The following is a 14,746-nucleotide window of genomic DNA, read 5'->3' as shown; positions in this document are numbered from 1 at the left end:
TCCTACTCTTTGCTTCCTATCTGCCAACCAGTTCTCTAACCAGCTCAATACATTATCCCAATAACATATGCTTTAATTTTGCACAGTAATCTCTTGTGAGGAACCTTGTCTAAAGGCTTGTGAGAGTCCAAATACACCACATCCTCAGGTTCCCCCTTGTCCACTCTACTAGTTACATACTCAAAAAATTCTAGAAGATTTGTCAAGCATAATTTCCCTATCATAAATCCATGTTGCATGTCCTGCGCTTGTACAGAAAGGTGCCGTGGGAAGGGGAGAGGGTGCAGGAGTGATTGCAGAGTGGACCAGCGTTTCATGGAGAGAGCGGTCCCTTTGGAATGCTGAGAGCAGAGGGGAGGGGTGGAGAAGATGTGATTGTTGGTGGGATCAAGCTGGAGGTGTTGTAAATGGAGGGGGATGATCAGTTGAAAGTGGAGGCTGGTGGAGTGAAAGGTGAGGGGAAGGGGAAACCTTTTGTGGTTCTGGGTGGAAGGAGTAGGTTTGAGAGCAGAAATGCAGGAAATAGAACTGACCCGGTCGAAGGCCATATTAACCACGGTGGAAGGGAATCCTTGGTTGAAGGAAAAGGAAGACATATCAGAGGCAAAAGTGTGGAAGGTGGCCTCGTCAGAACAGATGCGATGGAGATGGTGAAAATGGGAGAAAGAATCTGAGCCCTTACAGGATGCGTGTTTGGTGGAAATCTCGTCCAAGTTGCTATGGGAGTCAATGGGCTTATCATCAATGCTTGTGAATAGCCTATTACGAGAAATAGAGAAAGAAAACTCAAGGAAAGGAAAGTGTCTGAGATGGACCATGTGTAGGTGAGGGAAGGGTGGACATTGGATGCAAAGTGAATAGAATTTTCTATTTCTAATTCCCACTGACCAAAGTCCCAAACACTCCATCCAGGTGAAACATTGATTTACTTGCACTTCTTTCAATTTAGTATACTGTATTCGTTGCTCACAATGCGGTATCCTCTACATTGGGCAGAACAAATGCAGATGGTGTGACCCTTTTGCAGAGCATTTTCATTCAATCCCTAAGCCTGATGCTGAGCTTCCGGGTACCTGTCACTTTTATTCTCAGCTACACTCCCAGTCTGACCTCTCCTTCCTTGGCCTCATACACTATTCCAATGAAGCTCAATGCATGCTAGAGGAACAGCACCTCATCTTTCATTTAGGTATAATACAGCCTTCTGGACTCAGCACTGATTTCAACAATTTCAGACCATAACCTCTGCCAATATATTTTTTCGCTTTCATCATTTGTTTTTACAACTCCCAATTTATTTCTCTTTCCCATAGCAGTTAGTGATGATCCTGCCAGTCACACCCGATCAAGAATAATCGTTTCTTTCTTATCTTATGCGACTACCATCTCATTTTGGCCATCATCCCTTTAGACTCATAAATCGCTTCTGCTTTCCACCGAATCACAGACCTTGTTCATTGGTCTCCTCCCCCTTACACTGTCCATGCACTTCCTTAAGAATCTGTTACATCTCGAACTTTTCCAGTCCTGACAAAGGGTCACAGATCTGCAAAGTTAACTTTGATTATCTCCACAGATGCTGCCTGACCTTGTGAGATTTCCATAATTTTCTGTTTTTATGTCTAGTAATAGACCCGGGTCAGGTCAAATCTGGTATAGTGTCCACTTCTGTCCCCTCACGTGGTCGGTGATACAAATGTCCTGGAAAACGTTCCACAGAAGACCAGTCGACTGAGTTCTAGTTTAAACTCCCTTAGTTAATAGGAAATAAATGTTTTGCCTCTCCCGGTAGGTTGCGTGGTAGGGAACACTGGGTAGTCATGATGCTTAATTAGCGATATAACGTATTTGGGAAAGCCTCTATGGACAGATGCTCCTTTAACATGTATACATATGCTGTATATCTGTTACTGAGATAGTGTGCGCGGTGTTAACTTGTTACCAAGGCTGTTTGAGTGCTTGCTGCAATACCGTCCATTTGGCGATTGCGAGTCTGGAGCCCGTTTTACATTTCTCCCGATTGTGATGTCCAGCATATTTGCTTTTCAATGTCAATCTATGCAGAATGCTCATTTAAAATAATGAACTAATTTTTCATTAATTTCATCGTCTTACATAAACGAATAATGAAGATTCTATCCCTAAACGTTTCCAAATTATATAGAAACTGGGTAAGAATGAAATTGCGCTATGCCTGGAGCTAAACTGAAATTACTACATGAGAAGAGCATCAGTTTGCTAGAAGTGCACAGCATATACATAAAATTATTTAGAAAGTTTAGTCCTATACCGACCACTATACCATGTTGCCTCCATCTGTGTGAGCAATTCTGTACACAAATGTGTGGTACACATCTCAGTCTGTATAACTGACAAACTAGCTTCAAGAATGATGCGTTTAATAAGCGAGGGTAATATACGTGCACGGGGCAATTATACAGATAGAACATAATATATGTGCCAATAAAAGGCAGTTAAGACGGAACATAGTACTGGTACAAATGCAAAGAATTTTAGAGTTACTGTGAATGTCCTTTGCTCATCATATGTTTCTTTGTGTTATTCTGCGGTTTCATCAGGATAATATAACACTTGGGAGCAAAAAGACAGAGAAGCAATCCAAAGCTTGATGTCCAGATAGCAAACACTTCTACAGCCACAGTGTACTTTCCAGGGGAGCTTACATAAGCTGGAATAAAAGTTATCCAAACAGCACAGAAGATCAGCATACTGAAAGTTATATATTTCGCATCGTTGAAATTATCTGGAAGTTTCCGGGCAAGGAAAGCAAGCAGAAAACAGACCGTGGACAGAAGACCAATATAGCTCGACACAACATAAAAAGCTTTCAAAGATCCCACGTGACATTCCAAAATAATGATGTCTCTATAATAGGTCGTGTTTTTCAAAGGATAGGGAGGTGATACCTTTAGCCAGATAGTGCATATTAAGCCTTGAATAAAAGTAAGGCTGAACACGCCTAACCGTTGCGGCGTAGGTCCAAACCAGTTCATCACGCTATTGTTGGGAAGAGTTGCTTTAAAGGCTGAAACAACAAGAATAGTTTTCCCCAAAATACAGGAAATACAGAGGACGAAAACAACACCAAATGCAGTACGGCGCAACATGCAGGACCATCCGGATGGTTCCCCAATGAAGGTGAGTGAGCACAAGAAGCAAAGCATTAGTGCAAAGAGAAGGAGGAAACTTAGCTCGGAATTGTTAGCTTTAACGATAGGAGTTTCTCGATACCTGAAGAATATAGCAGCAGTAGCCAGTGTAAAACACACTCCCACTGCAGCAAGTGTCACGAGCACAAATCCGAGAATCTCTCCAAAGGAAATAAATTCAATCTTCTTGACAACACATCGATCCTTCTGTTGATTGGACCAGTATTCCAAAGGGCATGTCATACAATCTGTGGAATCTGAAAAAGAATTGTACCAGCTCCCGTTTTTTATACGAACAGCGCCCGTGGTCATTGAATCAATGAATACACATTAAATAGGATTGAACATACCTGTGGTATTACTAATCTCCCCATCGGCGCATTCTGCACAGTCAAAGCAACATATCGGCTGTCCTTTCCTGTTTATTCTTCTTGTTCCAGGAGGACAAGGTTTTGTGCAAAGTACTTCTGGAATCTAAAGCATAAGAGCACATACTTGTTATCCATATATATCGAATATTATAATTCAAGAAAACTGAATAATTATTTTCAACTCCTCGGTTCTGTGGATTTTAGTAGACATATTTTTATTACATAGTATTAAATAATATTTGTTAGTATTTGCAGCGCAACAACTGTTTCCAACGGCTGCATGATCTATCACCAACGTGCAAAGATTTAAAGTGATTGGTATGCGAACCAATTTTTATTTAAAGATTGATTAATATTTGGAAATTACTGCCTGATTGTGTAGTGGATACAAAATTAATAGCCATGAAAAGGGAATTGGATAAACATTTGAAGGAGAAAAATTGTAAGGATGTGGGGAAAGAGCATGGGAATTGGGGCAACTGGATTGCTTATTGAAATAGCCGGCACGGAGTTCCTGGGCCGATGGTCTCCTTCTGTGTTGTACTTTTCTATGATTCTCGAATTCTTAGATCAGGGGAGTACTCTCCATGTTCTACCAAATATATTTCCTCTGCTAAAATCATTAAAACAGATTGTCTGCTCATTATCACAGTGGTGTGCGAAAATTTATTGCCATTTCATACATTTCAAAATTACTTTCTTAGCGATTAAGCGCATTGAGATGTCCTGAGGTCGTGAAAGTCTATGTAAGTGCAAATTATTTGTAACTTCCTTTTATTTCTTGTTTTCTAATGAGATAACACGGGCAAAGTGTGGACAAGTTCCTTCGTTATTACTGCGAAGTGAAGTTACACGTAATAGATCAAACCTCATTTTGAGTAACATTTAATTGTGTGTATTGTTGCTTTATCAGTTGTGCAATTGATTGTCTAAATATTCTGGATAATAAATTACTAATAAATTATTCAGTTGTCACGATATGAAACATTTCAGCGACCTCGAATGCTCCAATAGCGAGAACTAGTGTCCAAGAATGAATGATCCAAAAATATTGAAAAAGATAATTTTTCTATAAAAATTATTTTTTTGTTAAAATGGAGTTATTTGGCATTCCACTAAACAAAAAAATAGTTTTTTCAGGAAAATAACGTTGATTCAGAAGTCGATAAGTTGTTAAAACCCCAGTTCTAACTAATCATAAAGGGTTTATCTTTTAACGGGTTATTTAACAGCGATATTATGCTGGTTAAAACGTATAAGGGATATTGCCATTCTTAGCCGAGGCATTGCATATACAAATACCATATAAGAGAAAGGCGGTTATGCTTGAACTGTAGAAAACACTAGTTCGCCCACAGCTACAGAACTGCGTGCAATTCCGGTCACCACATTACAGGAAAGAAGTGATTGCACTAGTGAGGGTACAGAGGAGATTTAAGAACATGTTGCCTGGATTGGAGAATTTTATCCATGAGGAAAGATTGGATAGACTGGGTTTGTTTTCTTTGGATCAAAGGAGGCTGAGGGACGACCTAATTGATGTGTGGAAAATTATGAAGGGCCTCCAGAGAGTCGATAGGAAGGACATGTTCCCATTAGAGGGGGTCAATAACCAGCAGGCATAGATTGAAAGTAATTGTAGGAAGTTTACAGGGGATTTGAGGAGAAATATTTTCACCCATTGGGTGGTGTGAGTCAAGAACTCACTGCCTGAAAGGGTGGTAGAGGCAGAAGCCCTCACCATATTTAAAAGTACTTGGTAACCTACAAGGCTACGATCTTGCTGGAAAGTGGGATCAGGCTGATTAGCTTTGTCAGGCGGCAAGGACACGATGGGCCGAATGGCCTTCTTCTGCTCTATAAATTTCTATGATTCTACGATTACCACGAAAGAGCAAGCAACGAGTGATATGATTTCGGGGAGACTGCGTTGGAAATGGAACATTAAAAATGCATAACAACGGTTAATTGGATGTCATGTATTTGAATCCCACAGAGAAATCACTGTTAAACACAAATATTTACAAGATCTACAAAATGTTACTGTAGGAATAAAAGAAAGAGATTAGAAAGAAAGACTTACATTTATATAGCGCCTTTCACGACTACTGGACTTCTCAAAGTGCTTTAAAGCCAATTAAGTACTTTTTGAGTGTTGCCACTAGTGTAATGTGGTAAACGCGGCAGCCAATTTGCGCACAAGCAAGCTCCCAGAAGCAGCAATGTAATAATGACCAGATAAAAGTTTCCAGTCGTTTCAGTTTCCAGCATTCGCAATGTTTCCAGTTCTTACAGTTTCCAACTCTTGCAATGTTTCCGGCTGTTGCAATGTTTCCAGTTGTTTCAATGTTGTAATGTTTCAGAAAAATAGGAAACAGGAATACCCCTGAAGTGGCCTTGAAAGCCATTCAGTTGTATTAATCCAGCGAAACTACTGATGCGCAATAACTACCGGCCATGCCAGCGACGCCCACATCTCAAGAATTAATAAAAGCGCACACACGTAACTTTTTTCCATTTTGCAAGTTTAAAGCTCACGGATTTACTGTGCTTTGCCAACAAGAGTGGTAAGGAACATACCTTTCTTCCAACGCTGCTCCAAACGATTTCCTCGATATGCAGGTCAAATTCTTGACCTAAAGGTGCCGAGCCATCATAATGACCAATGTTTACAATTTCAACTGTACCCTTCACATTCTTTTGCAAATTTATTAATTCGTATTTCGGGATTGGATCACCATTTTCATCAAAATACACGATTTCTCCAGTCCGAGCTGTAAAATTGACGGTGTGTAGATAATGGAGCAGCTACAGAAGCATGATGGAAGGCATGTAAATCTTTGGTTCTAAAAATTGTTTAGGTGCACATAAACAATATATATATTCAAATTAATTTACATAAATTTAACATCGAAATGATGGAAATGTGAGACAAGGGATTCAGCATCCGATTAGAAATAAATACATTTTGGGGGCTGACCATTCATTATATTTCACATGGATCTGGGATAATTATAGCTTCAAAACTGTTATTATGTCTGTCAACATTGTAGATGTGTTAGGTGCGTCAAAATAAAACGTAAATGCTTCCTACCTGCCAAGGCTCAAAATTTGAAATATGGGCACATGTGTTGTTCACAAAGGGTCCATTGCCTTCTTCACAGGACAGCAGATCGTGAAGTGCATGAGCGACAGCATAGACCGCTTTGTACACGTGGTAGGAACTTCCGTCCATTATTGCTGGAAGATACGCGTTTTCTATCTCGTCCAACTGTTCTTTCCCTGTGCAATGCGGCAATTGAAATGCAGAATTTGATGGCTTTGTCGTATTGTCCGACCTTAAAGAGCACGTGAATATAGTTTCCCAAAACTCCTTCACCAGAATGCTGTCACGAAACTTTGCAGGATGAACTTTCAGAAGGTAATCTCTAAGACTTATTAACTCGGTCCTACGGGTTGCTGCGCCAATTGTCCCAACGAGAAATCTTGCGCTTTCTTCAGGTGGGAGTAAATCTTCTGTAACCCAGCCTTCACTTCCAATCCACTGTATGCCGGTTACATTTTGACGCAAAATTTCCTGAAGTAAAACTCGCATGTCTCCGGTATCAACAAAGGCGACCACGACCTTAGTAGTCGCCTGTTTGATCACCTGCACTACTTTGCTTATTTTATCCGCAGGATCCGTCCTGTAAAATGATTCAGAGTACGCAATGCAAACCCCAAATTTTTGGACGTGTTCGACAAATTCTTGCATTCCATAATTACCGTAATCAATGTTACTTCTAACTGTTCCAATCCATTTCCAGCCGAAAGTTTTCACCAGTTCAGCGAGAAGTTTGGACTGATAGTTGTCACTTGGTATAGTTCTAAAAAATGTGGGATATTCATGCTTATCGCTGAGGCATGCACAAGTGGAATAGTAACTAACCTGCAAAGAAAAGCGTAAATATATGAATGCGTTCGCACACAGTAAAACATACATTTTTTCACTTTTCTTTGAATTAGCTATACATAACAATATAATTTACTGAAGTAAAATTCGCATATCTCCGGTATCAACAAATGCCACCACGACCTTTGTAGTCGCCTGTTTGATCACCTGCACAATGCGAGTTGGTTGATTTTTGCATAGACTTGTAATACTCAAATATTCAAAATACAATTGGAATTAATAGAACAAATTTCAATCTGTTGCATCACATAAAATAACAAGGCGAGATATACAAAATCCACTGGTCACGATTTTAGTTACATCCTTATTATATTTGGGAAGCTTTCAACCCTGCTAAATTGCTAATTAAACCGGAGCATAATATAGCACAGAAGAAGGCCATTCTACGGATTCTGCCTGTACCGGCTCTTTGGCAGATATATAAAATTAATCCTACTCCCCTGCTCTTTCCCTATAGCTGTATGGATTTCCCTTCAAGTATTTATCCAATTATCTTATGAAGTTGCTATTGAATCTGCATCCAACGCCCTTTCAGGTAGTGCATTGCTGATCGCAACAACTCGCTCTGAAAAAAAAAACTGCTCATGTCACCTCTGATTCTTTTGCCAATCACGTTGAATCTGTATCTTTGGTTACCGACACTCCTGCTGCTGGAAAAAGTTTCTCCTTGAACAAAACCATTCATGATTTTGGACAGACCTATCCAATCTTCTCTTAAACGTATCTGCTCTAAGGAGAACAACCTTATCCCTGGTACCGTTCTAGTAAATCTTTTCTGCAACCTATTTTTATTCCTAAAATATGGTACCCAGAGTCGAACACAATACTCTAACTGAGGCCGAATCACTGTTTTGCACAAGGTTTAGCATAACTGCCTTGCTTTTGTACTGTATTCCTCTATTACAGAAACCATGGATCCTGTATGCTACTGTAATATTCTTCTCAAATTGTCCTGCAACTTTCAAAGATTTGTGTACGTCCACCCCTAGTTCAGTCAGTTCCCGGATTCCCCTTTAAAATTGTACCTTTTAGTTTATATTTCCTCTTTGCATTCTTCCTACAAACTGTATCACTTTGCACTACACTGTATTTACTTACATCCTCCATGTGTCTTCCCATTTCACTAGACTGTCTTTCTCCTCCTGAAGTCTGTTAATATCTTCCTCACTTTTTACTACATTTCTGAGTTTTGTTTCATCTGCAAACTTTGTAATTATGCCCTGTATTTAAAAAACAGCAGTGGTTCCAACACTGACCCCAAGCAACACTGCATACTTCATTCCTGTATGAGAAACACCCACTCACCACTGTTCTCTGCTTTCTGTCCCTTAGGCATATTCGTATCCAAGCAGCCACTGCCTCTTTAAGCCCATGGGTTACAATTTTGTTAACAGATCTATTTTGGAGTTCTTTAGTAAAAGCCTTTTGAAAACCCATATACACAACATCAACCGCAGTACCCTCGCCATCTCTCCATTGCTGCAAGAAAGAACTAAATCGTCGATTTACGATTTTACTGTCAATTCTTCGAGCCTTTTACATACTCAGCATTAACACAGCATCCAACCTCTGACATTGTTTTGTTATGTATGGCTGACCTCCATTCGCCACAAACTGACCGAAGAAAGCGCGTTAATGAAAATGCGGTCAAATATTGACACGTTACCATCGGAATTCCGAAAGACCCAATTGTCCTTGAAGCTACTATGGAGGATGTGGATATATCACAACCAATAATGGCAGCGACATTGGCGGAACCTCTACATTCTGGGTAATCCATTAGTTCTTGTTTTCCATTGACCAAAGCGAGCGCTGCTTTGGATGCAATCGCAGAGGACGAGCAGTCATCGTGGATCTTATATCCCAGAGTGATATTCGGAAGTAGGGTTTCATTCTGGTTTATTTCCTCAATAGCAAAAATCATGGTTTGCACCAAGCGAAAGTTTGACAAGTGAAAACTGCGAGATATATAGAAAAGGACATGATACATAATTCAATCAAAATGAATTTATTAATACAAAAATATGTTCGTTCTTGTGAATATGTATACCAACAAAAAGTAAATCTTCATGCAATAACGAGCACCAGATGGATTTTTCTCGGTCTAATCAGAGATATGACACATTCAAACGGCAATTGATAACATAGTGACTTTGCAATACCTGGAGGCATGAAGTAATAACTATAACTAATTCGTTGAAAATATTATCCTAATCGAAAGTATCATCGGTTACAATAGCTAAAATAAAATATATTTTGGCAATCCTGTATTGATTTTTCCTGATGTTGCATTTTCAGCGAGTATATCAGACGTTAACGATGAGCTTAAATTTTAAACCATACTGTTAAAATAGATACGATACGATCAGTTCACAAGTAATGCGTCAAAAAAATCTAAGAACATCGTTCATTTTTGCATACACACGATAATAAGACACATAACAAATTTATAAATAAGACACAATTGTAGTTCATCTGGAGCAATATAAACTGCACCAGAGTACCAGACATTTTTTTTAAATACACACTTGAATTTAATTGTCCAAATTATAGTTACAGACAGACACATACACTTAATTATTTAGCTCCAACTGTATCAGCGCTGCCACACACAGTACGTCGATGTACAAGGAAGAGCATTCTGTGGAAATTAATTTCCGATTCAAATCATGTGAAAATAATGATGCACTCATCAAAGAGACAGCTATTTAAACCCGCCCGATGATAAATTGGAAAAAAAATGCAGCTATTTTAAACTGACGATAGAGTGAAAGGTGTTATTGTTTGGTAGTTTTGTGCAGCTTATAAAGTGGCAGTTGCCCACGGCTGAACCTATACATACCTTCGGCATTCTGCTCCGGTCGGAACAATAGTAAATGAATGAACGCCCTGAATCGCATCTAAATGCACGGTAAATATTCCACCCAGAATGATATCCCCATCCTGATATAAATCGGGTATATCATGACTTGCACGACGCTTGCAGACGATTCCATGTATTTCCCGCGTCAGCACATCAGCTAGCAACAGGAACATCAGCAAGCGAGCCATTGTTTTATTTCAAAGGACCTAGCACCTGATTATCTATAATTATACCAGGATGCACCTATATGTAGGCCAAATCTATTGATGCGAATACGTCACAACTAAAGCGTAGGCAATTTTACAGAGAATAGAATTCACAGGTAATATAAATAGGCGAGGGTTTAAATCCCAGCAGAGAACAAGCATTTTCCGATGAAACCTCAAGCAATTCCCCAGATAAAGCAAAAGGCTTGGTGCTGCTAACGTCCGTCATTAGAGAAGTCCAATAGATTAAAAAGCATCTGAGCAGCTGTGTTAGCTCCAGAATCCGGAATGAATTCAAAGCTAAATTATAAATCAAAAGCTAATTTCAACATATTTCTGCAATTGAAGATCATTATAATTAAATTAAATAAAAGAAAAAATAAACACTTGGATTGAAATGGCGCCTTTCATGACCACCGGAAGTCCCAAAGCGCTTCACAACCAATGAAGTACGTTTTGAAGTGAAGTCACTGGAAACCCGACATCAATGCGCGCACAGCAAAGTCCTACAAACTGCAATGTGATAATGGCCATCTAATCTGTTTTAGTGATGTTGATTGTGGTTTATTGAGCATTGACCAAGCCACCAGGATAACTTCCCTGCTCTTCTTCGAAATAGTGCCATGGGATATTTTACGTCCAACAGATAGAAGACGGAGCATCGGTTCAACATCTCGTCTGAAAGACAGCGGCTTCAAAAGTGCAGCACTCCCTCAGCATGCACTGGGGTTTCAGCGTAGATATTTGTGCTCCAGTTTCTGCAGTAGGACTTGAACCCACAACCTTGTGACTCAAAGGTGAAAGTGCCACCAACTGAGCCATTGGCTGATTCCAAGGAATTGGGGAACGGGAGCTTAGTGGTTATGTTACTAGACGAGTAATCCAAAGGCCAAGACTAATGATCCAGGGACGTGAGTTCAAATCGTACCATAGTAGCTGTGGAATTTAATTCAGTTATCATAGAATAATAGAATGGTTTCAGCACAGAAAGTGACCATTCCGCATGGCAAGCCTGTACAAGAGCACCTCAGCTGGTTGCTTTCCCCATAGCCCTTATCTGTTTTTCTTTCATGTACTTATCCTACTCCCTTTTGATTGAGCTGGCCTCCACAATTATTTCAGGCAGTGCATTCCAGATCCTAATTGCCCGCTGTGCAAATAAGTTTTTCCTTATGTCAAATTTGGTGCTTTTGCCAATCACGTTAAAGCTGTGTAATCTGGTTCTCGACACTTCTGCCAATGGGAACAGTTTCTCTCTATCTATTCTGTCCAGTCCCTTGATGATTTAAACATCTCATCAAATCTCCTGTCAATCTTCTCGACTATAAAAATGCCTCTGATCGCAGAGAATAAGAACACAAGAACATAAGAAATAGGAGCAGGAGTAGGCCGTACGATCCCTCGAGCCTGTTCCGCAATTTAATATGATCATGGCTGATCCCATCATGGACTCAGGTCCACTTCCCTGCTCGCTCCCCATACCCCTTATCCACTTATCATTTAAGAAACTGTCTATTTCTGTCTTAAATTTATTCAATGTCCCAGCTTCCACAGATCTCTGATGCAGCTAATTGCACAGATTTACAACCCTCTGAGAGAAGAAATTTCTCCTCAACTCAGTTTAAATGGGTGGCCCCTTATTCTAAGATTATGCGCTTAAGTTGAATCTCCCCTATCAGTGGAAATATCCTCTCTGCATCCACCTTGTTAAACACCCTCATAATCTTATGTGTTTTGAGAAGATCACCGCTCAATCTTCTGAATTCCAATGGGTAGAGGCCCAACCTACTCAACCTTTCCTCATAATTCAACCCCCTCATCTCCAGAATCAACCTAGTGAGCCTTCTCTGAACTGCCTGCAAAGCAAGTATATCCTGTCGTAAATATGGAAACCAAAACTGCACGCAGTATTCCAGGTGTGGCCTCGTCAATACCCTGTATAACTGCAGCAAGACTTCCCTGCTTTTATATTCAATCCCCTTTGCAATAAAGGCAAAGATTCCATTAACCCTCCTGATCACCCGCTCTACCTGCATACTGTCCTTTTCTGTTTCATGCACAAGTATCCCTAGGTCCTGCTGTACTACAGCACTTTGCAATCTTTCTCCATTTAAAATATAACTTGCTCTTGGAGTTTTTGTGCCAAAGTGCACGACCTCACACTTTTCAACATTATACTCCATCTGCCAAATTTTAGCTCACTCACTTAGCCTGTCTATGTCCTTTCCCAGATTCGTTTTGTCCTCCTCCCACGTTGCTTTTCCTCCCATCTTTGTATCATCAGCAAACTTGGCTTTGTTACATTCGGTCCCTTCTTCCAAGTAATTAATATAGATTGTAAATAGTTGGCGTCCCAGCACTGATCCCTGTGACACCCCACTAGTTATTGATTGCCAACCGGAGAATGAACCATTTATCCCGACTCTCTGTTTTCTGTTAGTTAGCCAATCCTCTATCCATGCTAATATATTACCCCAACCCCGTGAACATTTTTCTTGTGCAGCAACCTTTTATGTGGCACCTTGTCAATGCCTTCTGGATGTCCAAATACACCACCTATATTGGTTCCCCTTTATCCACCCTGTCCATTACATCCTCAAAGAATTCCAGCAAATTTGTCAAACATGACTTCCTCTTCATAAATCCACGCTCAATCTGCTTGATCGAATTTTGCTTTTCCAAATGTCCTGCTACTGCTTCTTTAATAATGGATTCCAACATTTTCACAACCACAGATGTTAAGCTAACTGTTCAATAGTTTCCTCCTTTTTGTCTGCCTCTTTTCTTAAATAGGAGCATTACATTTGCTGTTTTCCAATCTGCTGGGGCATAGAAGCATAGAAACATAGAAAATAGGTGCAGGAGTAGGGCATTTGGCCCTTCAAGCCTGCAGCAACATTCAATAAGATCGTGGATGATCATTCACCTCAGTACCCCGTTCCTGCTTTCTCTCCATACCCCTTGATCCCTTTAGCCATAAGGGCCATATCTAATTCCCTCTTGAATATATCCAATGAACTGGTATTAACAACTCTCTGCGGTAGGGAATTCCACAGGTTAACAACTCTCTGAGTGAAGAAGTTTCTCCTCATCTCCGTCCTAAATAGCTTACCCCTTATCCTTAGACTATGTCCCCTGGTTCTGGACTTCCCCAACATCAAGAGCATTCTTCCTGCATCTAACCTGTCCAGTCCCATCAGAATTTTGTATGTTTCTATGAGATCCCCTCTCATCCTTCTAAACTCCAGTGAATACAGGATCAGTCGATCCAGCCTCTCCTCATGTCAGTCCTGCCATCCCGGGAATAAGTCTGGCGAACCTTCGCTGCTCTCCCTCAATAGCAATAATGTCCTTCCTCAGATTAGGAGACCAAAACTGAGCACAATATTCCAGGTGAGGCCTCACTAAGGCCCTGTCCAACTGCAGTAAGACCTCCCTGCTCCTATACTCAAAACCCTTAGCTATGAAGGCCAACATACCATTTGCCTTCTTCACTGCCTGCTGTACCTGCTTGCCAACTTTCAATGACTGATGAACCATGACACACAGGTCTCGTTGCACCTCCCCTTTTCCTAATCTGCCACCATTCAGATAATATTCAGTCTTCGTGTTTTTGCCACCAAAGTGGATAACCTCACATTTATGCACATTGTACTGTATCTGCCATGCATTTGCTCACTCGGCGTCCTCGTCACAGCTCACACCGCCACCCAGCTAAGTATCATCTGCAAACTTGGAGATATTACACTCAATTCCTTCATCTACATCATTAATGTATATTGTAAATAGCTGGGGTCCCAGCACAGAGCTCTGCGACACCCCACTAGTCACTGCCTGCCATTTTGAAAAGGACCCATTATCCCGACTCTCTGCTTTCTGCCTGCCAACCAGTTCTCTATCCACGCCAGTACATTACCACCAATACCACGTGCTTTAATTTTGCACATCAATCTCTTGTGTGGGTCCTTGTCAAAAGCCTTTTGAAAGTCCAAATACACCACATCCACTGGTTCTCCCTTGTCCACTCTACCAGTTACATCCTCAAAAATTTCTAGAAGATTTGTCAAGCAGGATTTCCCTTTCATAAATCCATGCTGACTTGGACTGATCCCGTCACTGCTATCCAAATGCCCTGCTCTTTCATCTTTACTAATTGATTCCAACATTTCCCCCACTACCGATGT

General features: G+C 40.5%; 1 protein-coding gene across 1 annotated transcript; it reads right to left on the bottom strand.

The window, feature by feature from the left end:
• Positions 1–2,519: 2,519 nt before the first annotated feature.
• LOC139266277 (extracellular calcium-sensing receptor-like) lies at positions 2,520–10,478 on the bottom strand. Its single transcript, XM_070884104.1, has 6 exons — positions 10,336–10,478; positions 9,160–9,451; positions 6,636–7,469; positions 6,122–6,349; positions 3,521–3,644; positions 2,520–3,427 (listed from the first exon to the last, which is right to left on the bottom strand). Exons 2-6 carry the CDS (start codon positions 9,415–9,417, stop codon positions 2,520–2,522), a joined length of 2,352 nt encoding a protein of 783 aa, XP_070740205.1. The 5' UTR covers positions 9,418–9,451; positions 10,336–10,478.
• Positions 10,479–14,746: the final 4,268 nt, after the last annotated feature.

The sequence above is a fragment of the Pristiophorus japonicus genome, chromosome 6 (assembly GCF_044704955.1).
Source record: "Pristiophorus japonicus isolate sPriJap1 chromosome 6, sPriJap1.hap1, whole genome shotgun sequence".
NCBI lineage: Eukaryota > Metazoa > Chordata > Chondrichthyes > Pristiophoridae > Pristiophorus > Pristiophorus japonicus.
This window is presented reverse-complemented; position numbering and strand designations above follow the sequence as displayed.

What these genes read in the sequence shown, in the direction of transcription:
- LOC139266277 (XM_070884104.1), bottom strand. Translation starts at nt 9,417, where the DNA reads ATGATTTTTGCTATTGAGGAAATAAACCAGAATGAAACCCTACTTCCG. An exon ending in CAAATTTTGAGCCTTGGCAG is followed by an intron (nt 6,350 to 6,635) that starts GTAGGAAGCATT and finishes ATGCTTCTGTAG; the next exon opens with CTGCTCCATTATCTACACAC. An exon ending in GGAGATTAGTAATACCACAG is followed by an intron (nt 3,428 to 3,520) that starts GTATGTTCAATC and finishes ATTCTTTTTCAG; the next exon opens with ATTCCACAGATTGTATGACA.